This window comes from Phyllostomus discolor, chromosome 1, assembly GCF_004126475.2.
Source record: "Phyllostomus discolor isolate MPI-MPIP mPhyDis1 chromosome 1, mPhyDis1.pri.v3, whole genome shotgun sequence".
NCBI classification, from domain to species: Eukaryota; Metazoa; Chordata; class Mammalia; order Chiroptera; family Phyllostomidae; genus Phyllostomus; species Phyllostomus discolor.
The window spans coordinates 37641955-37669136 of NC_040903.2; the positions used below are offsets into that span (position 1 = coordinate 37641955).

Sequence of the window (27182 nt, forward strand, 5' to 3'; positions counted from 1 at the left end):
TATCTAAAATTGAAGTGAGTGCTAAGTAAACATAAAAGTCACTTTCATGAGACTATAGAAGTTAAAGATTAAGGTCTAGGTACTGTTTTGTTTACATGTGTACACACACACACACCTTTACCCTCTTGGCAGATGCTGCTGGCACTCATAGAGTAGGCTCAGCTCTTACTTTACCCAGACCTGAGGTGAACTATTTCATGGGCAGTCGGGCCTACCTCACTCACCCAATTCTCACTTCAAACCGCTTCTATCTGTCTTTTAACGTTCTGCCATAAGGATTTCCCCAAGGCCAGTAACTTGCTCAGCTGGGCACCCTTCTGCTTGTATTTAGGGGAGTTTGTGCCAGTGAATTTGTCCTTAAACACTAAGGAAGAAGTGTCCATGCACCATTATCTCCACATTAGATTTCTCAGAGATTTGGGCAGAAGTTGGTCCTCCTCGCCAATAGTGGGACCTTCAATGATGACACATAATGTGGCTTTCCTTCCTTTTCTGCACCTTCCTTCCTGTTCCTCCATACCACTTTCCTGAGATCACCTCCCAAATAAACTACCCACATCAAAATTATCTCACCTTCTGCTTGCTGGGTACCCTGAACTAGGACACTATACCCATAGATATATTTGGATTATATTTGAGCAACTGAAAATGTTGGTAGGCATCATCAATCAATGAGTGTTTAACAACTATTATTTAATTATTTAGTGTTACAAAAATATTGCATAGTGTTTTGTAAATCTGGTTTGACAAAATTTTAATAATCTTACCACCTCTTTTAATATTTAATATGTTATCTACCTTTGTGGAGAGCAGCTGCAATCTTATCGGTGAAATAACATTTACGTGTTTGAAACAGTTGGCTGATATTACAGAAAATCTGCTCCTTTCTGGCATTGTACTGATTACTGCATTTCTTGTTAACATACTAATTGGAGTGATGTCTTATTCCAGATCCCCCAAGGCAGTCTCCCAGTTGTAGCAAAGCTTTCTTCCAAAGGTGCATCATTCCAAAGCAGGGTTTCCATATAGTTGGGTCACACAAGAAGTTTTTGGACACTTCACAGAAGAGTGGAATTTCATCCAATCTTAGATCAATGTTTTGGAGGCCGTGAAAGTCAGTATTAAATGATAAGTGGTGTGTGCAAAAAGGGCACAGGTATGGGAGAATTATGTTTCATCCCAGAAGAGATGGTTAGGGAGAGAGTGTCTCTAGAACAAGCTTGTTTGTTTTCTTGGGAGGAAGGGAATTTTATGTGAAATAAACCAGTATATAAAAATGAAAGAAGGCATTCATTTATATAAGCTTTTCAGAAGTAAAATTAAGTATGTCATAAAAATTCTGACATGTATCTACTGAGAGAGATATTTTGTACTTGTGGTAGGTATGTAGATAATACAGTATAGCATTTTACAGCTGTGGGCATAATCCAGTTTAATAAATATCATCATTTTTTTTCCATTGTATTGTCATAACCATGGATAAAGTGACTGTCAGACAGAATTGGGAGAGAGCAGGGTGTGTTTTCTGTGAGCATCTATTCTAAATGTTGCATGCTTGGCCAGTTGGTCAGAATGGCTCTAAAGGATCAATTAATAAGCCCAACCCACTACCATTTACTCTGGGACATAAGAGACTAGAAAAAGTAAGAGTTTGTCTGTCTTCAGAGTATAAAATTCTTTTGCTCTACAGTACTGTCACGAGAACTACTGACTGTATTTAAACATTTTGTTTATTATTCATTTAAGATCTTAATAATGTATAGGAATAAATTTTATTTTGTTTTGTTTTATTTTATTTTATAATATTTTATTTTATTTTATTTTATCCAATTGGAAATAAACTAGGTTTGTTAATGACCTGTTGTTCTGGTGATAAATTTAAGAAAGACATCAACTAACCTAAAATCCAAATAATTAATTTAAGCCATCTTCCTTTTCTAAGTGAAGTGAGTAGCTCAAGAAACAATAGAATCTCTTAGAATCTTAATATACCCATTATTGACCCCTTTCTAAATATTTCCAAGTGCATATCAGAATATAGATCTGGTCCTATTAAACTGCCATTTATTAAGGTTAATAATGTAGCATTGCTCTTGTGAAAAACAACTTATCTCTCTGCCTTCAAGATAAACATGTACTGATTTTAAATGGAAGTGAACTTCAGGGAACTAGACAGATTTATTGAGTTAGCTTGTAGCAAAATGAACTTGTTCCATTTCCACATATTTTTTCTAGTAGTAAAGGTTTTAATCTATTGACGCCATGGAGAAATGCTACACTGGCTACAAAACAGAGAGAGGGCACTGCTCAGTGACAGGGCCAATAATATGTGTCGTGCCGTAAACACTTTGCAAGAATTTAATGGCCCTGAATTCAAATAGGCAATGTATGGTTTACTAAGTTGAACATTCATAAAGGCTGCTGATTCCTCCCAATGCTTAAACTTAACTTAGATGTTATATCAAGACATACATTTTATAGCAGTAGAATAAAATGTGTTTGATTTCAAAAAGAAGGAAAATCCCATTCTCATAGTACTGCAACACACCAAAATTTTACGTTCTGTTCTTCCTTTCCTAAAAGAAGCATTTGATTTTTATATTTGTTGCTAAGGAGATATAATTTTCCATCACAAATCTCTCTTGTTCTCCAAAATTGGTAGGCCTCCCCAGCATGGGACCTCACAATGGTCTTGTGAACCCGCATTCTCTTAACAAGAGAATTGATGTTTAGAAAAGATTTGTGAGTTAAGATGCCATTGAGGAATCTAAAAAATGTAAACCTTCCCTTAACACTCTATAGTCAAAATTTACAACTTGAAATTTTGTTCAAAATATCATGCATTTGAATCTACTTTTTAAATGTGTTGACATTTGAAATAAGTCATCAAAATGTTGTGTTACTTCATTTCTGGGGTAAGAAAAATTGTAAATAGAAGTACCTAATTAATATTAGTCATTCACATTATTTTCATTCTTACTTGCTAGAGGACCATAGCATAAAGGTTCAGAGTGTAGGCAGAAGTTCAAATACCAGCTCTACTGATTGCTACTAGTATTTGCTGAATACTTTATCTATATTATTAAATACTAAATATGTGAGACCAAAAATAACATTTCAATACCATTAAGTAGAAGTGCTACAGAGACTGAAAAATATTTCTTTACAGTTGATTGTAGAATGAATATTTTGCAGAGTAGATCTATAAGTAGATAATGAGAAAAGTAATGGACTCCATGGAGAGATAAGTGTTAGTGCCTCAGGAGGATTTTATGTGCCTACTTAGCAGAAGTAAAAACCAAAAACCATCCTTTTCCATTATTAAGATTTGTCTCCTCCCTTGTTCACATCATTGAACAAACCGTACCACATTCATATTTGGAACCATTTCTCTGTGATCTTGAAAGCATTTCTGTGCCAACATTTAATAACCAGCAGTTACAGTAATACATTGAGTTAGCACTCGATGATGCCTGGGTGAGTGATACAGGGTTCTTTGCCTTCAAGGACCTCCAAGTATTTCTAGAAGAAAGACAGAGAGAAGGTAAAAATACCAAGTACCAAGAGAATAGTAAATGAGACAATATAAGTGACATGTACTAGGCTATTGGCAAACTACAGCCATACGAGAAACATCCACTGGTTTGCTTTTGAACTGGCCTATTAGCTAAGAATACCTTTTATATTTTTAAGAGCTGTAAAATAAAAAAGCATACAAAAAAACCCATATCTGTGCCACACAGCCTGTATGTGGCTCACAAAGCCTAAATTATTTACTATCCAGCCATTTGCAGAAATATTTTGCAAATCCCTAAACTAGAACATTGTTTTAAAAAAAACTCTCCCATGAACTATGTTAAAAGTACACAGTTATTCAATATAGATAGTAAATAAAGTAGTGTTCATGAAAAAATAACTTAGAGCCAAAAGATAGAGTTTGGTTTAACCAGGAAATAAGAGATGTGAGGAGTTCTAACCATGCCAACCATGAGAGCCAGGGTTGAGGAATGACTTTGGGTGTGGAATATGGAATATATACCACAAAAATGAATAAACCATTGTGAAAAATATAGTCAGCATATAGGGTTAGTAAAGCACAAAATCACAAGAATACTACAAGAAACACACTTTTGGAAAGCTATAATAATGCATCTAAAATCTGGAATTTATTTAGATGAATTTATGTTTGCATCCTAATTTTATGTAAGACCAAAAAACTAAATGAGTAAGGATCTTGTGAATTCTGAACTTATAATTGTATTTGTTTTTGTTTGTAGTTATAGAAATCATATGTGTATCATTAACCAGATCATTAGGAAATAAAAGTATGTTTTGCTCTTTGGCTAGTGTGAATCTAGTCTCAAGTGGTTTGGAGTATTTGGAAGACTTCTACCAAGTGGCAGAGTATGTGGTAGCTCCTCAGATTCCTGATCTGTTCCTCAGAAAGTTGGGGTTTTTCCCCTTACTTAATGCCTCCTTACATTTTGTTGTCCCAGTTTTTGTACCAAGTGATCATAAAAAAAACCCTTTAATTGTAAGATTAATTCACAAGATTTGAAGAGCTCTGGCAAAGGCTAAAAGAACAATGTTTAGCCAGAAGTAGAGTAACAATTTCTTTCAGCTTCTAGTTTATCTCATCAGTAAAATTAGGATAGCCATTCTGGTTCTCAAAATATATAAAATTGAGTGAATCAAAAAATTATCACATATTTAAGTGTTTTTAATTCTGTCCAGCTAAAACATTGTGATTTGTGATTAACATCTTAATTCTCTAGCTTCATTTTTTTTATTTGTAAAATATCAGCTGGAACTCAATGACACCTAAAATATATTTCAGTGCCCAAACCCCAGGCATATCAATTATAAAGTATTTATTAAATATCTGGGATTAGATGTAGATTCATTTTGAATGTCTAATTTGTTGCATATCCAGAGCTGGGTATATAGAATCTAGTTATAGTCATAGTCAAGTAACTATATATTTCTCAGGAACAAATGGACAACATTTTCTGAAGAAGCTTCATTTTAGTCAAACTGTTTTGTGTTTCTAACTTCAGCTTCTCTTAACAATCCCCCCTGTCTCTGTCATTCACATCTATTCTTGTCTGTTTTTAATCTATTTATACAGGTTTCTTTGAAAGATTTTGAAAATAGCTTATGTTGCTAAATAAGTATACTGAAAAGCACAAATTCTTAGATTGTAAGCATCCCCAAGACAGAGCTCAGTTCTTCCTCTGTAGCATGCTCAAAATAGTACCACCAAATCCATGGAGTTTCCTCAAGGATTAAATAAAATAATGCACAGGTAGATTGTTCGCATAGTACATGTTCAGTAACTCTTCAGTACTGTGGTTTATTATTGTCTCTGTACTCACAGCTCTGAGGGTCTTGCACATAAGAAATGAAATCAACAGTATATATATATATATATATATATGCATATGTATGCATATATATGTATATACACACACATATACTTATCCACTCTGAAGGACTTTCCCTCTGTATTTTGTTTAGCAAGTATAAATGCCACACAGTTGTTGCATATTGATGAAACTGAGTATGAAAGGTACATCTTTAAATGAAATGTAATGTTGACTTTAATTTTTACCAATAATAACTTTGAAAAATTATTAGTTTTACTAGAGCTGTTACCAACAGATCCTCAAAAGACTCTACTAATAGCACCATTTTCTTTGAAAAAACTAAATTGTTTGAAAGATTTTACAGGTCCATCAATGGATGGAAAAATTTAATACAAAATGAAAAGCGATCTCAGTTTCTGCAGCATCTATAGATACCAAATTTTTTGTTTATTTGTTTGGGCTTTTAATTTTTATTTATTTATTTATTTATTTTTACTTACTTTATTGTTGTTCAATTACAGTTGTCTGCATTTTCTTCCCACTCCTACCTCCACTCTAGCCAAACACACCTCTCTCCCTTGTTTCCACCCTCTCCCCCAGTTTTGTCCATATGTCCTTTATAGTAGTTCCTGAAAACCCTTCTCCCCACTGCCCCCTCCCCCACCCTCTCTGGCTATTGTTAGATTGTTCTTAATTTCAATGACTCTGATTCTATTTTGTTTTCTTTTTTCTTTTGTTGATTATGTTCCAGTTAAAGGTGAGATCATATGGTATTTGTCCCTCACTGCCTGGTGTATTTCACTTAGCATGATGCTCTCCAGTTCCATCCATGCTATTGCAAAGGGTAAAAGCTCCTTCTTTCTCTCTGCCTGGTAGAATTCCACTTTGTAAATGTACCATAGTTTTCTGACCTGCTCATTTGCTGATGGGCACTTAGGTTGCTTCCAGCACTTGGCTATTATAAATTGTGCTGCTATGAACATTGGGGTGCATAGGTTCTTTTGGATTGGTGTTTCAGAGCTCTTAGAGTATAATTTCAGCAGCAGAATTGCTAGGACATAAGGCAGGTCTATTTTTAGTTTTTTGAGGAAATTCCAGGCTCTTTTCCACAGTGGCTGCATCAGCCTACGTTCCCACCAACAGTGCACTGGGGTTCTCTCCCCCCACACCCCCACATCCTCCCCAACATTTGTTTCTTGGTTTGTTTGTGTTGGCTGTTCTGACAGTGTGAGGTGGTATCTCATTGTGGTTTTAATTTGCATCTCTCTGATGGCTAGTGATGCTGAGCATCTTTTCATATGTCTCTGGGGCCCTCTGTATGTCCTCCTTGGAGAAGTGTCTGTTCAAGTCTTTTTCCCATTTTTTAATTGGATTTTTTGTCTTCCTGGAGTGGAGTCCTGTGAGTTCTTTATATATTTTGGAGATTAAACCCTTGTCCGAGGTATCATTGGCAAATATGTTTTCCCAAATAGTCAGTTCTCTTTTTGTTTTAATGCTGCTATCTTTAGCCATGCAGAAGCTTTTTAATTTGATGAGGTCCCACTTGTTTATTCTTTCCATTATGTCCCTTGCTTGAGGGGACATATCCGTGAAGGTGTTGCTGTGTGGCATGTCTGAGATTTTCCTGCCAATGTTTTCCTCTAAGACTTTAATAATTTTATATTTAAGTCTTTTATCTACCTTGAATTTATCTTTGTGTATGCTGTAAGTTGGTGATCAAGTTTCATTTTTTGCATGTAGCTGTCCAGATCTCTCAACACCATTTGTTGAAGGGGCTATTTTTACTCCATTTTATGCTTCTTCCCCCAATGTCAAATATTAATTGACTGTAGAGACTTGGGCTTATTTCTGGGTTCTCTGTTCTGTTCCACTGCTCCATGTGCCTGATTTTATGCCAGTACCAGGCCATTTTGATTACAGTGGCCTTGTAATACAGTTTGATATCAGGTATTGTTATCCCTCCTGCTTTGTTCTTCTTTCTCAAAATTACTGCAGCTATTCGGGCTCATTTATGGTTCCATATAAATTTCTGAAGTGTTTGTTCTATATCTGTGAAATATGTCATGGATACTGATACTTTAATAGGGATTGCATTGAATCTATAAATTGCTTTGGGTAGTATGGCCATTTTGATGATATAGATACCGAATTTAAGTGTTGAATTTAGATTGTGGTTAGTGAAAGCATTTTATAAATTATTGACATTTTCAATCTACACACTTCAGAATGAAATTCATTAGGAGGTATTAGTTTTGGAAACACATTATGTAAAGTCAATATAATACAAGGTGCTTGAGTGGCACTTTTATTCACTGATGCACAGGTATTATTTGAAAAACATAATTTAGAAGCTGAGCCACAGTGATTACCCCTGTCTTTCATCAAATAAAGGATTAGCACTTTATTTACTGAAAAAGACAGATGTCTGTCAGAGTTTTAGATATGCCATATACAAAAAATAATAATGAACTCCACACTTTTTATCTCTATTTACTGAAGTGCTTCTGTATTTCTTGGTGGAACTGAAATGGAATAAGAGAGAACTTTCTATTTCAGAACAGTAGGAATTAATAGGACATGAGGCATTTGACATAAGTTCTTTTGGGGCAATAAGAAATATCCTGTTTCCTTGGCAAATAAATGAGTAACTCATTTTTAAATATTATTTTACCTTCTCCAGAGGAATGCATTGTGTCACTAGTCTCAGGGTTGATAACACTGGAAAGTATTATGTTCAGTCCCCTTTTGTGGAAATCCCACAGTGCAATTCATCATCACATGGAGGCATGAGAAATATTAATTGAATGTTTTCTCTGTGCTGGGCACTGGAGATGCAATAATGAGTAAGATTAAAACATGGATTTGAATTCCAGCCCTACCACTTACGAACATAAGAGCTATGCATCTTTGTACCTGTTACCTCACATGAAAAATAAAGATAATGAGAATATCTACCTCATAAAGTTGCTGTAAGATAATTAAATAGTATTGCAGGCAAAACTTTAAAGCAATATGTGGCAATGCGATACATGCTCAACAGACACAGGGAGATTTCTTTTATGTTGCTCATCTCCTTTAAAGCACGCTCTTGTGTGGATTTGGTGACTGGGAGGAAATGAAGAGCAGAATGCAACAGTGTTTCATTGGGTTGACATGTTGTGAGAACCAGTGGATGATGCTCTGCCACCGAGCAGGGTGTTGATCTTGGTTCTTTCACCTCTTTAGTTTTGGTAGCTCATCTCTGCTCCAGATATAATATATACAACAGCACAAGGTTGTTTAAAGAATTAAAGCAAGGGATTCATGTGAAGTAATTTTTTTAAATTATAAACTGCTATACAAGTATAAACTATTATTTTGAGCTTTTGATTATCCACTTATGGATGACTTCATCCGTGGTTGATTCACCAGTAAATTTTCATGCAAGACTGATTTTTTTTATTTATATAACTACTAGTTTGCCTTCTGTCATTTCCCTAGCTGCCTAGGGGCCCTGCGATGAGAATACCCAAATATATTTTAATAGTCTAAGCCAATGTAAAAGAAAATGCTTCTGTTTAAAATACTGCTATATTTCAGTGAAAAAAAAATGCTTGTTTATAAATTATTTAATATCATAGCCATCTTGTGTTCCCAATAATTAGATTTTCACTTTTATATTATGGAAATATAAGTTATCATTGGATTGTAAGACTTTCCATTTCAAACATTTAAATTGTAGATAGAAAATATGTAGTATGGCTTACAGTTTAAAAGAAAATTTAAGCTACAGTAGAATTAGATACAATTTCATAGGTCTTAGTTATAGCACTAAGAAATTTTGGCCCACACCAATTTTATTTGACTCTAATCCTCAGTGCAATTTGAAAATACGTGGCAATGTATGCATATGCTCCCTCATCCATACCTTTTCTAATTAAAGAATGCAATTGAAAGGTATTACATATGGTATAGGGATGGAAAGAACTAATAACATCTTATTTTCTAAATAGTAACATGACTATATATTACATCTGTTTTATGAACTGTTGGGAAATGAAGGGAAATTGCAGGAGTCCTTTTCTTTCCTATTTCTTCCTTTTATACACAGTAAAATTACCCTTAGTTTGAATTTGTCATTTATTCTAACCACAGGATATAGCTTATGATGTTAAGTTTGACAAAGGACAACAATGAAATCGCTTTAAGGAAACTTATGAATGTATTTGCAGAGGCTGAATGGGCAATAAAAATAGTTTGGGGATTAAAAGTGAAGAGAGAAAAAGAGAAACTAGTTCCAAAGAGGTTTGGAAATGAATAATGACAGTCATAATGTTAGAAGTCAGAATATTGGACCAGACAAAAAGACAAGAGGTCTTGAAGAAAGCCTAACACAATTGACATCGTACAATTCATTTATTTATTATCTTAATACAGAGAGGAGAGAAGGAAGTATTTTTGAATTACGTAGTTAGGTCATTTCAGGTTCTTTTATAGCAACACGTTTTTCTTGCCAAACTAACCCCCAAATCCATCTATGCATTTTTCTTCATTTCCTTTTTTCCCTCCACTTTTATGTTTAATGAGTTGTAGATACAAACTGCTCATTCATTTCACTGTCTTCCTTGACCGTTGAAATATTTAAAGATATTATGCAGATTATGCATTGAACATATGATTTGATATAGTAAATCCAGATTCTGTTTTACCGCTTTTTTTCTTTTTACTACATGCTTAAAATATCAAGGAGGATTAATCATCTTTATTTGAATTATGTATTAATTCAGTAGCTGTTTACTGAGAATTTATTATGTGCCAGGCACTGAGGTTGTAAACGATAGAGTGGTAATCATGTTTCTTGTACCCGTGCAAACCATGTTTGTTTGTCTGTTTTCAGGGAAAGGAAGCTTCTAGAATTAGATGATGGACAAATGACTGGCTAATCCTAAATGTAACTAAGCGTTTTAATGACAAACTCTGTTTGCCTTGTCAGTTTTTGTTATGAGAATATGATTTGTGTGTGCTTGTTTCAATTTAAATTATGGGATTGTTTTACTTCCATCTTGAAAATAGCAAATGCATGATAAATGAGCTACAGCCAGTCATGACATAGGCAAGACCGTAATAATTTTTTCCAAAGTAGAACTGCCAAGTAAATCTTAATTTTGAGTAACCAGAAAATAACAGAGGCAAGCTTTACTTATGGTAGAGCTTATGTCGATATTTCTGAAATTAGGTCAGGACCCAAGAATTAAAAGCAAATGTTTAGCTAATGACAATTAAGAAAACAGAGGTGAAAGGTCTCTGAAAAATAAAAAGGAGTCCATTAAAGTATCACACAGTATTTACTGACCATAATACCTTAACAATACCTTCTACCACATATTCTATTTTCTTCATTAAGTATTTCTGGAAGAGAGGAATACCAGTCACCGAGAAGTTAGGATATTTGCTTTTAAGTATAAGAGCAACTAAGAATTTTATTTGAAATAAGACTAAAGTTGCATGAGTATACATTCAACATTTCAGAATACAAATAACTTCCTTTATAATTCTCAAATAAGATATCTATTTAGAGCTATTTCAAAGAATAAAATCAGTTCTACAAATTTTTTTGTGGGGTAGTCTTTGAAAATGTCAATATCAGTATGATTTTCCACTCCTAGCTTCTATATTGTAATGAGCCTCAAGTCCAAGCCTTTGAAACTATTGATTAAATAATTGTCTAAGGCTCTTAGTTATGCTTCCAGTTGTCAGTATGAACCCAAGTTTGTTAGTATTCCAGTCATAGCATGAAGTGTATTTCTTAGGTAAAAATTTCCCTTACAGTCAGAAAACCCTGCAGTTAGTAAAGATTAATTGAGGATGAAGATAAATTATAATAGTAGAATAGTGTTTTAAGAGTCTTAGAAATATTTACTGTTAAAAATGAGGTTTGTATATTAGTGACATAAGGACTCTAAAAAACATAAACCCATTTTTAACTTGTTAAGCATAACTTGATATATAAGAATATGATTAAGCTTTCAAAAAATCAATTAAGCTTACAATCAATCAATCAATGTAATTTTGACAATAATTGAGGCCATGAGCTTAGGTCAAAGCATAAAAACCTCACCCAAATATACTACACAAAACAATATTTCTCCCTTGTTTTGAAACTTTCCTAGAACTTTAAATACATTTGTCATGCATAATATTTCGGTTTATTCCTTCCTCTGAAATTATCTTTGATTTATGTAACTTCAAATCTGTGCTTTTTAATTTTTAAGTTTGTAATATGGGCCCATTCTTCCCTGACTTTTTTTCCTCTCTTTTTCATTGCTTTCTTTTTTTTTTCCTTGTTGTGATCTAGGAAAATTGTCCATGATGAGGCAAATATTTATAGGATAGTAAAGTTACTTACTACTTGATGAGTTTCATGAATATGTTACAGTTTCCCAGAATTTTCCCTGACTCGTATAGATCAGTACCTGAAATATAATAATGGATTCTAATTTGAAAGATATGTAACCATGTTTGAGGATCTCAATTTATTCTTACATGAGTGTTGAAAAACTCAGTTAAAATTTTCAGAAAAGGGCAGAGCAGTGACTTATTATTTATATCATACTTCTAATACAGATTTTTCTGAAAGGCAGTATTTTTTCCACTATATTATAAAATATTGATGAGTGGGAGGAAGAGAGTTTCTTCAATAGGATTCTAAATCCATTTTTCATGGTGAGAGCATTCCCTGTTAATGGGTAGCCTCATGAGCTGCATTTCTTATAAGACTGACAAGCTATGGAAAATCTTAGGCCCTAGGAAATGACTGAGAGTCCTTTCTTCTGAAGAGATTCATTTCTGAGATGGATAAAATGTGATACTATTATAATGAGTAGTAGTATAAACTTTAGTATTTCAAAAATGAGACTAACTAAACAATTTAAAAGCTTTCTGTGTATATTACTGAGATGCCTTTAAAATGGAAATATTGGTGTTCTTACTATGAATATTGTATTTCCAATTAATAGAGCTGAAAAAAGATATATTTATTTAATCTTAGCTTGATTAATTTTTGACTTATTTTTTCCAAGTTTGTACTGTATTTTCAAGCTTATAATATGATTGTCTTTAAAAAAATAATTTTGCTAGAGGAATGGGTTTGTAAAAACACATATAATGTTCAATAAAGCAAGTATGAGTGAAATAAATTATTTACTTTCAGTTTGGAAGAGGTGATTAAAAAGTGCTTGGCCAATACCGTACCATTAATCTATTCTCTTTTCTCCTTTCTCTCTCTTTACTTCTCTCTCTCCAATAGAAGTGGAACAAAAAGGTAATTAAATACCTTTCATAAATTATATACTATTTATTTATAGGCTAAGTTATTTAACAGTTTAACATTTAGTTAAATTAATTTCGTTATTAATTCTCATCTATTTATGAAAATTTATTTACTGCTTCTGCTGCTCAGCTTCACTGTAATTTGTTGTCCTGACCAGTGCTGGTTTGATTCTTTTATCCCAAAACAGTTTAATAGTGTGAAATTTTCAACTGTGTATTCTATTCCTCTTTATTTTTAAATAAGTAGTTAGAAATCCAGTAGATGGTGATGGATAGTGAATGCTTCAGATTTGTTTTTTTCCTACTCTAATTTTCCATAGCTCCAGTGTGGCTTCCCCTGTTTCTTTATTTTTTAACTATTGAGGGGAAGAAGAGGTGGTTTTCTTGAAATACCTTAAAATAAACTAGTTTAGTAACCAAGAGCTGACTATTAACTAACAAAATTTACATACAATTTTGACAACAATGCCTACCCATCCTTTATAATTATAGTCATCATACTAAAAACCTTGAGAAACTATTCTAATCAGTTTTATTATTGAGTATAAATTGAAAATGGCTCTTGATCTTTGCTATGTAAGAGTTTGATAGTCAACTTTCCCCCCAAACTTTTCATTTCTCCTAAAGTAAAACTTTGGGCACTTTAATAATGTACTTTCCTTTTTAATAACCTCCAAATCCTAGCTTAGTTTTATTTTAGGCTGTTTCTATTGTATCTAGGCATATGGTTTCTGTTAGAGCTAATGACTAATATCAAGAAAATAATACCTTTTTTCATTAATCATTAAAATGCAGGTAAACATCCAAGTTCCTTGTGAATCTCTAATTCCTCCACCCAATATACTTACTATCATTTCAAACATAACAGTAGACTGCATGGTTATGTTTCAGTGTGTTTGCTTTGCAAAAATAGCAGAGCAGTGTTTCCCACAGCAGGTTCAGAAGAATAAATACTCCACTACTAAGAGGCTCTGTAGAAAGGGTCAAACGTAGTTGGTAAAATGTGCTCATGCTTTGGAGATTCGTTAATGTACCTAAGCTATTGGGATCTCCTCCACTGTTCTATTTAACACAATATGGGTTTATATGTGGCTAAGGATCCTCTTTTTTTCTTTCTGTGTAACATGTAGCTATACTGCTAGAAACAGGTGCCTCGAGGACCACCCTTTGGGAAACATTGCTTTATAGCCCCTTCATTACAGATCAATCAGCCAAGCTTTCCTACAACCACTGACCCAATGTGCTACCGAGTCATACTAAAAATCAACTGCATCAGATAATTCTTGCCCACTTCAGTCTGAAGTATGAGCAGCAAAATATTATAGCAAGTAATCTTGTTTTTTAATGCTCTTCTCATGTAACAGTAAAAGGTACATGTTTTTAAGTTCCAATACTACTGTATTTAACAGGACATTTTTAACTGATTAAAATCTAGATCTTGGGTTCTTCTCTGTAACCTTTCACCTTTTCTTCTTTCCTCCTTCCTTCTTCCTTTTCTTTCTCTTCCTTTCTCCTTTGCCTTCCAGTATTCATCCATCACTCATTTTAATTGTGTGGGTTGCATGCTCTGTGTGTGCTGTAGCAGCTTGAAGAGCTTTTTTGCTAGAAGATTCAGTGGCTTATTTGCAGAGTTTTTCTTCCTTTGTTATTATATTTAATTAGTATTGGATTTCTACATATTTCCTAATGATAAGTATTGAATAGCTAGTCTCATCAGAGTGAAAACAATATATTTTTTTAAATTTTTAAATAAGGTGAATAAAACCATTACATATAAACATTGGCATTTGCTATGTCTATGGAATACATACATCACATTTGTAGACATATGTCCCAAAGTATTGTAATACATGTGTACAAAGGTAAAAAACAAAGGAAAGCACAACTACTCATAAAAAGGCCATTTTTTTCAGCAAATGATATCAAAATGATTTCAAACAAAAGTCAAAATAATGTGTATGACTATATTATGTTCTCAGAAGAATGCAGCAAAGTAATTAAGTGGTTGGTGGGTAGTTCTTGTTAGAGTTGCATTCATGTTGGTGAAAAATAAGAATAAATAGCAAAATATTAATATTAATATATTTATTATTTTAACTCTCTCCCTTCCAACAGTTTTTCTTTGTCCTGGACTACTAAAAGGAGTTTACCAGAGTGAACATTTGTTTGAGTCTGACCACCAGTCTGGGGCGTGGTGCAAAGACCCTCTGCAGGCTTCTGACAAGATTTATTACATGCCCTGGACACCATACAGAACTGATACCCTAACTGAGTACTCATCCAAGGATGACTTCATTGCTGGAAGGCCAACTACAACCTACAAGCTCCCTCACAGGGTGGATGGCACTGGATTTGTAGTGTATGACGGAGCTCTGTTCTTCAACAAAGAGCGTACCAGGAACATAGTAAAGTTTGATTTGCGGACTAGGATAAAGAGTGGAGAGGCTATCATAGCAAATGCCAATTACCATGATACCTCCCCTTATCGGTGGGGAGGCAAATCTGACATAGACCTGGCAGTAGATGAGAATGGGCTGTGGGTCATCTATGCAACAGAACAAAACAATGGTAAAATTGTCATTAGTCAATTGAATCCTTACACCCTACGGATTGAGGGGACATGGGATACTGCGTATGATAAAAGATCAGCTTCCAACGCATTTATGATTTGTGGGATTCTGTATGTGGTCAAATCTGTATATGAGGATGATGACAACGAGGCCACAGGGAATAAGATTGACTACATTTATAACACCGACCAAAGTAAGGACAGTGTGGTGGATGTACCCTTTCCCAATTCATACCAATACATAGCAGCTGTGGATTACAACCCCAGGGACAACCTGCTTTATGTATGGAATAACTATCACGTCGTGAAATATTCTTTGGATTTTGGACCTCTGGATAGTAGATCAGGTAAGTTTGATTTTTGATGGTTCCCAAGCAGGAAAATATTTACAGTTTGTTCTGATCAACTTTATTGTACTTTTTAATTTAACTGTCTTTGTGGTCTTTTTTCTGGCCTATGTAGTGAACAATGGTTCATTGTCTTTTCATCTCAATGAATGTTGCTGTTAATCTTCATTCAGCTATAAAAATGTATAAGAAATTGATTCTTTCTCCTTTGGGCAGCTAGTATTCAATATTTAGACCTTCTTAAAGAGCATTTTGATTATCAGCTGATTAATTCCTGTGTAGTGTAGTACACAAAATCTTTGCTAAGATAGAAATCTATCTGTCTAATTAACTGTGACTTGCCTTCACAAGTGTTCTCTACTTGGAAAACATCAAAGGGTTGGCTTGTATTAATGCTTCAGGAGTCCTACACAATATATTCATACAATTCAAAGTGTATTTTTTTATTCCAGTGCTTAAGTGTTAATATTTTTATTTTCTCTATTGCTTTTACCATAATTTTACTATTAAGCTAATCTCATCTTCTTTCTAACTCCGTTCCTTTTTACACATATCTTCTTTTTATTGGATTTATTGGGGTGATATTGTTTAATGAAAATATAAAATGATCTAGGTTTCAAGGTATACAGTGCTATAACACATAAATGTATCTCCTTATACAACTAGGTTCAAAGTTCCCAATACCCAACAACCTTCTCTTACCCAGCCTTTCATTATATTTTAATGTGACCATTATTTTTGCCTTCTCAGACACTAGTGTAATATGTAGCATATATAAAAGTACTCAATAACTCTTTGATGAATGAATGAATGAATGAATGAATTCCTTTCCATTCCTTACCATAATAGAATGCCACATCAGGTAGCATTTTCTCTAATGCCTGAGAGGCTTCAGAGTGACAGCATTCTTTCCATGGCCAGCTGTGCTGATATTATTTAGAATTGCCTTTATGGAAGAAGTCCAACTATGTAAGAGCTTCAAAAGCAACTTCTCTTTACTCAGTCCTCTAGAATATCTGAACTCAAGTGCAGCACCTGACTCACCTCTGTGCAGGTAAGGTTTCTTAAACCAGTGCACCTTTCAATTGAAAACCTAAGCAAAAATCAACCATCCAGAAGATTGTGGGAAAACAATTTTTTTCAGAGCTGTGATATTCTTAATCACAATTTTTATTTTGACACAGAAAACTCTGTTGATGAGTAGTCCTTAGCCTTTTTATTTTTACTTCTAATCGGGACAGGAAGTAATTTCTACTTGTCTCCAGAGAAATAATTAATAATGTAATAAGCTAATAGCTACATATCAACTCTACAAAAAACATTATTATCCATATTTTCTAAATGAGGGATCTAAGATACTCCAGCATATAATTGAGTCAAAAATCTTACATCTGTACAGTGCAGCCCAGTTTTAGTTTCCCACTCCCTTCTGTGACACTAGTGGTGGAAAGAATGGTTACTGATGCGAATCTAATTTGTAGTTCTCTCAATTAGATAATTACTTGGAATTGAATTCTAGAGTTCTTTAGTGGCCCTATTCTTCTGGGCAGAGTACTGAAAAATCTAAAACTTGTTCTCACTTTCCTCTCAAAACATTTTCAGAATATTATACTCTCTTTAGTTATTTTGCATTATCTTAAATGCATGTTTGCCAGCTTTATTTGAAGTTTTCCAGAATGAAATTAGTGGGAAAATGAATCACAACTTGTTTGGTATTGCTATACAAATAGTTTGTATTTGTAAAATTTTGTAGAAACAATTTTTAATGATATAATTAAATCTCATACCCTCAAGAATATACAAATAATTTTTTTTTAATTTTTAAAAAGCCTGTTGAAGAACTAGTGAGACTGTGGCTCACACTGAACAAATCATATTGATATTATTTTAGTAATTATTATTTATAGATTCTTAGTGAGTATCTAATAAATAATAGGTGATATCTCAGGACTTGCTGAGTACTTTAAGAAACAAATGAATGAATTATATACAGGGTCTGGCAAAAATAAGGCCTGCTTGAGTGTGCTTAGTAGGGTAATTATAACATGGGATAATAATTTATAGTTTTAATTTGAACATTTCACCTAAAATGCCATATGGTATGCTTGAGTATGATATTGTTATGTTACACACCTAAGAATTTGTAATAAAAAAAGGGGTGTTATTTGTGTCAGACCCTGTTATGCATAAATGTTTAAAATCTTCTTGTTTAGAATATTAGGGGAATTAGTCCTAAATTTTGCTTTATTGAGATTAGATGTATCTTTATATTTCCCCACACTTAAATATAATGTAGAAGATTTATAATTCACCTCAGTTATTCCCACCCCCACCTCCCACACATAACTTCTTCCTTTCTGTGCTCAGATTGTGGTGAGCTGTAGTAACCTAAAGGAAGGGTTAGCAGGCAATAAGAAGTGCCAAAGCACATTAAGACCTAATGTACTTTTCTCCTAGAAATAATTAGAAGAAATTGAAGTCACCAGCCTTAAACAACAGAGAAGAAAGTGAGCAACTGTTCAATGAATTTTGTCTTCAGAATAGTCTCAGATTGTTCAGTTGATAACTGCAGGATTTCTTCAACTTGGAGAAAGTGGAAAGTGTATATATTAAGAAATGTGTAAAAGTTATGCTCTATTGAAAAATACATTTTGTTTGTATACCAGGTGATTCGGTTTTGGACACCTATAGTATACATGCTTGTAAGCATCAGCACCTGAGTTTGATACAAATGTGAAAGTGCTTCCTCCATTTTTCCTGAGAAGAGCAGCAAATTTAGAAATATCTGATCTAGAATTTTCTTCAAAAGAACTTTTAAATGAGCCTTGTTCCTATCTTACAAAAGATGATGTAAATTATATATTCATCATTGTCTTCAACTGGCTGTTGTAAGATATATATTAAAAACCTCCAAATAATATTTGGCTATTTCACAGTGGTTTGAGTGATTTTCAGGTTGACATTGTGATTCAGAAATAATACCTTACATCAGCAAATGTCAAGAATTTTTAAAACATGCAATACTTGACTATTTAGTCAGGAGCACTGACCTCTTTTCCTATAGATTCTCAAATTTAAAACAAAAATGATGACAGTCAACACAGCATTATCCATCCAGTGTGAATGAATCGATATTATACCTATTTTTGTCAGGTTGGCAAAAAGTATTCCATATTTTTTATTGCGCCACACAATTTTAGTAATTAGTTTTATGTGTGCCATGAGATGAAAAGGTTGAAAATTGCTGCCTTATATATCGATCTGTACAGCGTGGGAGAATCACGTAATTCCAACACTTTCCTTTAGCTATTATCAGTGACTGCTGTTGACTTTCACTATTTAGTTCTTTGTCCCAAACCACCTTGTGCCAGTTCACTACTCATTATTCATTAATAAACAGGAGTGAGGTGAGGTGTTTTTCTTGACTTTCCCAGTTTGTTTCTAGGCTCTTCATACAAAAATTTAAACTTGTCAAATATACAAATGTTTTCCAATATTTCCTACCTAAGAGGGAGGGAGTCGGCCCAAGTTGATAGCAAGAACAGGCAGAGAAGTCTAGCTCCAAAATTTGCCTAAAATTAGTGCCTCTAAGAGATAAAAAGAAACAAATTGGTTGGTTGACATTTAATGAAATATATCAAGCGATGAGTACAAGCAACCCAATAATGAAGACAGGTAACTACTGTCTTGCATCTGCTCTTCTGCTTCCCAAACACAATCCACATTTTCATGAAAACCATTTGAGATCATGTAAATGTGACCATTCTTATATGTGCTGAAGATAGTAGACTCTAAAATAACAACAGAAAGCCTACATAACACAGTTTAGCAATGCAGATAAGGTGAACCTTCTGTCCTTATAATATGCTAATTAAGTGAATTTGTGTCTCCAGTAAAAGCTGTGGCTATGTAATGATGAATAAGAACTTTAAACACACATGACACCTCGTTAAAATGTAATTTCACATTATATATCTGAGCCCTTTACTTTGACAGCTGAGTAATGTGAGTGCTAGGCAGAGAATCTTGAACATTTTGAAACTGACATGTTTAACAGGTAGCTGAATTTGCTTTTTGAATGGTTCAGTTAAATATGGTGCACCCTCAACACAAAAAAAGGCCAGGAAACAGTGGGGTCTTATATCAAACTTGTCCTCAGCCTATGGGTTATGATTGCTTCACAGTTCCACTAGGGATGCCACGTTGTCTCTAAAGTTTAATCTATATCTGTGTTAGTAGCTGAGTGAACTTTACCAAAACAAAGAAAAAAGAGTCAGCTACTTGTTGCTAATTTCATACTGGTCTCTATCTTCATGCATCAGCTGTTTCCCTATCTGCAGAGAAGCCCTCTCTCTTTCTCTCTAATTCTTACTTCTTCCTCACCTATAGTGGCAGCCACTGCCTCAAGGGCATTGTTTCCACTGATTTTTCAGGAGCACAGGCAAAACATGCCACTTTTGCAGTAGCTATTTCATTGCCACGTACCATCAGATCAATTGTGTTCTGTTTGCTGTACCTTTCTTGTTCTTTTCCCTCTTCATAATTGAAAGTTAAACCTTTCCAGAATGGCACCTTTTACTTTTCAGGCTCTGAATATTAAAATCATATTCCTGTATGTACAAAGCAAAGCTGGACCTGGCTTTTACAGCTGAGCCCAGTGTAACATCATCAGTCTAACATCTAGGTGACCTTACCAATAAATTTGACAAGATACAAGGGATAAGAGGTTTCACAAATGTTACTAACTTATTCATTTCTTTCCTTACAGAACAATGTCCCTGATAAATGTATAATTACGAGAAAGCTAATCAAAATCATATTTTACATGTAAGGCACAGTCAAAAAAAGATGAGTTCTTGCCCTGACTGGTATGGCTCAGTTGATTGGAACGTTGTCCTGTAAACCAAAAAGGTCAATGGTTCAATTCCCAATCAGGACACATGCCTAGGCTGCCAGTTTGGTCCCCAGTTGAGGTACATACAAGAGGCAACAGATCAATGTTTTTCCCTTCACATTGATGTTTCTCATCCTCTCTTTCTCCTTTCCTTTCCCTCCCTCAAAAAATAAATAAATAAACAAACAAACAAACAAATAAATAAATAAATAAATATTTTTAAAAGATGAGTTCCCTGGGAATAAGCTTCGCACTCACACCAGCTGTCCATCCTGTAGCCATGTCACTGCTCATTAACACACCCATCCAAGGGCAGGCAGCTGGAGCTGAAAGAGTTCTGTTGCACATTATCAGCATATCTTGTAAGGGAGCTAAAATGAGATTTCTGATTATCTAGGATGTTTCAACTTCTACCCATATTAGCACAGACAAGTGAGAATTGTCTTTATTACATGGTGAAGGCTAACGTTTTCTCTATCTCTGTGTTAGAATTTTACACTGCATAAGCACCTTAGAATAAACTGACAAGAGACAGTATGAATTTAAGCCCAAGGGCATTTCCCTTGTAATAACTAGTTTTCCAATGAAAAGCTAAATTCTCAGATAGTAATGATTAATGAGTAAATAATTTATGATACACAAATGACAGGGAAAATCTACTGTGTTCTATAATTTTATGGGATGAGATGTCATATCTCATTGAAAATAATGAAAAATATCTTTTTTTACATTTAATAAGTATTCTGCCTGTTTATCTTTATGCCTTTCAATAGTAAAAATGCATGACCAAACTCTCTGCATTTACTTAGCCCATTGAACATATAAATGAAAATTATTCAGTGCTTTCTCTCTGAAGCATATTGCTATAGAAGTATTTAGCTTTAAAATCTATATTGTTAAAAATAATGTTAGAAAATTAATTTCAGTAAAAATATACAAGCGAAGGCAAGTTTAAGCATTTGTTGGCTTCATGACTTAGAATGACCACCCACTCCATTTTTTTTCAAAAAGAATAATTATCTTTGAAGAAACTTTTACCTTTGAGAAAAAAGAAAACAGTACTGTCTTTGAAAATACTCTACTAATAAAAATATAAGAGACTGTGGTTTTAAAACATTAAACTGTTCAAAATCAATGATAATTTTGCTATATAACATATATACTTACATATTAAACAATAAGTTTGGAATTTTTTAAAAAGAGAAGCTCACTAAGAGACATAAGGGGTAATGGTTTCTGGAGAAAAAGCTTGGAAGTATAATTGGACATACTGAGTAAAAGCTGAAGATGAACAGTGAGATTTAGACCTTCTGTAGAAAGCAGAAGCAGGAAGTCAAAACTTGGCTTAAGTGAGAAGCCATAGATTGTTTGATTGACGGTTCTTTCTTTTTTTTTCCCCATAACCACTATGCTGTCACACAATTTCTTCTCAATTTCTCTCCTGTCCCTCCCCCCTTTTCTTCCTTCCTTCCTTCCTTCTTTCCTTCCTTCCTTCCTTCCTTCCTTCCTTCCTTCCTTCCTTCCTTCCTTCCTTCTTACCTTCCTTCCTTTCTTTACTCAAAAAAACATGTATTGAAGCATAGCTGAGGCCAAGCACTGTGTTATGGTCTGTGGTTGCAACTATGATCAGGGCAGGCATTGATCCTATCTTCATGGGGCTCACAGAATAACAAATAAGAAACAACAGAAAGGAGGGGGATGTCAAAAATAGTAGTAGTGCCTACTATTACTCGAGGACTGTTTTTTTTCTGGCCATTTATGTAGAGTATTACATTTATCATGCAAAGAAAACAATATCCTAATTTCCAGATGAAGAAAGTGAGGATAAGAGAAGGCGAATAACTCTAATGTCATAAATAAAGTCCAGAGTTACCACCGTATGACCTAACAAAGCAGAGATTTAGCCTGCCTGTCACCACAAAAGCCAAACTCATGAGATAGATGCTGGGGTAAAAGGAAAGAGGTTTTATTCAGGTGCCTCACAATCTCGGAGAATGGCAGACTCCTGTTTCAAAACCCATCTCCTCAACAAGACCAAGACAAAAGTCAGAGTCCAAACTTCCTGCTCTGATGCAAAGTACTGTCCTTGAAGCCTGCAGGCAGATCACAGTCTCCATCCAGGTAGTGTAGCTTGTTCCCGGCTATTGTTCATGTCAGGCTCCCTCCTGGAGCCAGTGCATGGAGCCTGTGCTGCCAGGAGCCATGTGGATACTGTGACCACAAGGTGACAAGCTCCGGGGAGAGAAAGCATGAAAACACTAACAAATGCATCACTAGGTTAGTAAAAGAGAAAGAGAGATGTCTCCTGGTGGCCATGGGCTACGCAGCTCTTAAGGCCACATAGCCCATGGAGAGAACTGGCCAGTGCACCACATGAGCCAGAGTCACAAGCAAGAGAGAGAGAGCCCCAAGCCAGCCAGACACTTTGTTTTTCTGGGATTATAGTAGCTTCAATGTGGGACAGATCAGGTGCTTTTTCAAAATGACCAATTAGCTTCTCAAACTTTTGCTTCCTTTGGTTGGATCTAGTCCCAACCAATCCCTTCTTTCCCCAGGCTAGACTGACAACCTCTTTGGTCTAGCACCTCCCCCTGTGCCATTTTGACTTCTGTGGCACATGGGCCTTCCTCTTACTGGCCCCACCCCAATCTGGTACCAGGACAGGGGTGGGGGCTTTTTCCTCTAACCAATTATCTTGCTAGCCTTTTATGTGCTCCGTGTAATACCTTCCCCTGCAGCCATCTTGGCCGATGGGCAAGACTCACCAGGCACCCTGGACAGACAGTCTACTGGAAACAGTTAGAGTCCTAGTTTGACTTTCTTCTGGGTCATGTCATAGCGAAGATCTATGTTATCAGCGATTAAAAGGGATACAGGTGGCACAGCTAAGGAGCAAGAAGAAACACAGGAAAAGTAGTGTACACATACTAGAATGTAAGTAAGGCTGGCAAGCTGAGGTACCAAATGCAAGACAGCAAGGACCCACCCCCCTTTAGTCAGGTGAAGAATAAGTACACAGTGACTAATGTTGCAGAGCTCCCACCATTCCCTCCAGATTGTGCCAGGACTGTGAACACACACCCCTTAACCCTTAAAAAATGCCAGTGGGTATAGATGAAGAAAATGAGACTCAAAAATGTAAAGTCACCTGTCCAGAAAAAACAAATTTGTAAATGTAGGTGTGGGCTTCGAAGAAACCTAGGTTTATATAACTTTAAATCATGAAGCCAAAACACTTCATATTTACAATGGAAAAAATTATATTCACACAACTATACAATACAATGGGATATAATGGTGAATGGATATAATGCAGTGTGTCTGTGTTTCTAAGTGTGAGGGTGTGTGTGTGTGTCTAGGCAATGCTTGAAGAAACAAATTGAATTATTGGAGGATTAGAAGATGAAAATTTTTCAGAAATTCTGAGCAATGTGAAGTACTTGAGAGATTTAGGGGCTGGCTTTTTATTAGATTTAATTCTACTTAACATATTTTATTTCCATTTGCTTAATTTATATATTGCTGGCAATGCTTTCATGGTTCTTTTCCATGAGCAAGCCTGGCAAAATGTTGAAAAGTAAAACAAAGAAAGAAAATAGAAAGGGAGGAGAGGAATGAAAGAGAAATAAACATATCTTTACTAAAACTAAATAATAAGAAATGAATGAATTCCCCTTTTTTATCAAAGTTGATGAAAGACCACACATTGTAAAATTTAAATAAGTTATTTCCCAGGATTTATTTAATTACCTCATGTTTGAAGGTAAAATTAAGGACAAAGTGTGGAATGCTTATACCTTACCAGTTGGAATGTAAATTGTTATAACCACTTTGGAGAGCAACTTGGCTACATCTAATAAAACCTATGGCTAGATTACAGGCATTTATTATATACTAGCAAAACACTTCTAAGTTCCCTCCCAAGAGAAACAGTCATATTTGTGTGCAGAGAGACTTGCATGAGGATGTTTGTGGTTGTAATCTTTACAAAAATGTAAAAATATAGTATGCCCCAATGCCCCACAGTAGGTGAACAGACACAGGATGGGTTAGGGGAGGAAGACAGAACACAGTTTATGAATAATAAGCAGCCAAAATAGAAGATATACATGGACAACTCTCTGCACTGGCACCAGAAATTTTAAAATCCTGCTCAGTGTGGAGAGTAGAGGGAAATGTACATGATCAGCTATTCCATAGAAAGGAATACACCAAGTCAAGGATTGGTATCTATGAAGTGATGTGATGAGAAAAGATCTTAGAGTGGAATTTCCCTTTTCTAGTGATATAGGTAATGTAGGCCCCTGGGCATCAAGCTAGCTTTAATAACTCACAGACCTAGGATTGCAACTTCCCAAAGCATCAGCAAACTTCATCGCCCATAACTCTGTCTATGAAATCACAAAATTGATAATAAAAGAAGCCCTTTCTTGTCAAAAAGGAAAATTCTGCTCTAAAATTTTAACTGGTTGTGACTGGAATAGTAACTATCACATGTTTTAGCTACTGCATGTATTAAATAATTCTTAAGAATTTAAATGCCTAAAAATCATTGATTATATCATCTTCACTGAATTTTCCCTTAAGTGTAAATACATTGACTTGTCATACACTCCAGATTCTTATGACAGCTTTTAGTGTAACTATAATTTTTAAGCTTTCAGGGACGTAGCAAAGTACTTCAGTGGATGAACAAGACTAATGACTTGGCTGATCATGTTCCAGTGTTAAGAATTTGAAATTCCCCAACACAGGTTCAAGCATGGAAAAACTAAAATTTTAAAACTTAACAGTGAACAAGAAAACATATGTGAATGAGGGTGTTTTTTTTTTTTTCTCTCTGATTTACTACTACTGCAAAAGATAAGTCGGTCAGAATAGCTGTGTGCTATAAAATACTGAATTTCAGGACAGAATCAATATAAGCAATACAAAAAATAATCATGTAGTGGAGTTGAATTGTGTATTGGAGTTAGAGTTTGAAGTCCTATATTAAATAATTAAATCATCAAAATTATTTTTCAAATTCCTTGAATAGGTTATAAAACATAGTGAGTTTTAAAAATGCATTCCTATAGAGTACAGGGGTAGTATTACATATTACTGTGAGATATATATTATATATAGTAAAAAGCACCTTTACAAAGGATAATTTTGCAGTATTTTAATTCATAACAGAGCTATTTGAATTCATATAAATTGAATGTATTTATGATGCAACTCATCTGTATTAGCAAAGAGAGTTCCATAGGTATTCTGAGAAGATACTTACTGTGAGAACTTTTCCCCCAAACACTGCATATGTTCTTCTTGAATATATTGATTTCTACTTTTCCATTAAATGTGTATACAATTATTAGGTCACTTATTAAATGTCTCAACAGTGAAACTAAAACAGTTATGTGATATAAGATGATTTAATGATATGACAAATGTTCATTATGCATTCCTGATTTGAAAAAATTAGGTTTAAATGATTTGGAGTTTAAATTATTATCCATATTCTAGTATTGTTTGTATTTTAAAATCTCCATGAAATTCTTTGAAAATGATTGCTTTTGGATATGCCTTATTTTTATTACATGGAGTACCTATTTTAACAAGCATACGATCCAAAGGTTTAATAGTAGTTAATTCTTGAATACTTCAAATTTGAGTTTTTCTGGGTTATACCATATTTCCAAGTGAATATGTCCAGTTTTTGAAATAGCAAAATAAAACTGTGAAAATTAACCTAATCTTCATCAAGAATAGAGCACTGATAATCTATTTCAAATGTAAAAAATCCTTCTAATTTTGTTCAGGAGAATTACCCAACTAACTAATTAGTACCCCCTGTGACTAGGACATACAAATAAGAACATGCCGGAGCAAGAGAGTGAGAGTAAAAGAGGAACCTTTCTCATTTCTAGGGTATTTTTCTTTGTTAAAGAAGAAATATTTGTAGTTCTTGAAAGTATTGGGTGTTCCTAGTGACTCCTTCTACTCCTTGATTACAGAGTTCTCCAGTGTGTAACACAAGATCGAATCTACTCTGAAATGGGAATCTAAAATGACACAGTAGGCTCATCGCTCACTCCAAAGACTTAATAAATAGTTCTAATGCCCCATTACATTAGTTGGTTCAGTGGTACTCTCTATCAGTTTTCACTTTTAACTGTTCAAACCATCAGTTTTTACCAGTTGTTTGTAAGGAGAAAAATTGCAAAATGAAAAACATAAAAAGAAAATCATAAGTGTAAATATACCGAGGTTGAATTTGAGTGAAAAGAGAGGCAACCATTCTAATCAGAGATGAAATTTAAAACTTTTTACTTTTATCTTGACAGTAAAATAGGTAAGTTTACTAAAATAGATAAGACAGCTATATCTTTTTATGTTCATGCTTATATTTCTGGGAAGGAGTAGGTAAATATGTTAATTGAACATTACTATTAGCCATTAAAACTAGATATTCAATGACTATTTTTAATGAGAGAGAAGGGTCATTTTCATATTGAAATGATATTGAAAAACATTTGTAGAGAAAATATTAGAATGGTTTACCACAATATTTTTTGTAATTATTTTAGGAGGCAAATAATTTTGCTCTAGTGATGAGTGGGTTTAAGCATTTCAGTGAATTAGAAGGCTTTAAAAATATTTATTTGTATAATAAAACTTAAGAATATGCAAATAGATTATAGGTAACTGATTCA

General features: G+C 34.3%; 1 protein-coding gene across 24 annotated transcripts in view; it reads left to right on the forward strand.

The window, feature by feature from the left end:
- Window positions 1–27182, forward strand: part of ADGRL3 (adhesion G protein-coupled receptor L3) — a 755368-nt gene that overhangs the window by 468521 nt on the left and 259665 nt on the right. For 21 of the 24 annotated variants that reach the window (XM_036021098.1, XM_036021052.1, XM_036021045.1 and 18 more), the window contains 2 exons: window positions 12652–12666; window positions 14790–15590. In XM_036021098.1, the coding sequence (XP_035876991.1) occupies window positions 12652–12666; window positions 14790–15590 (816 nt within the window). The remainder of the gene's footprint in view (window positions 1–12651; window positions 12667–14789; window positions 15591–27182) is intronic. The other 3 variants (XM_036021042.1, XM_036021079.1, XM_036021090.1) reach the window with 1 other exon arrangement.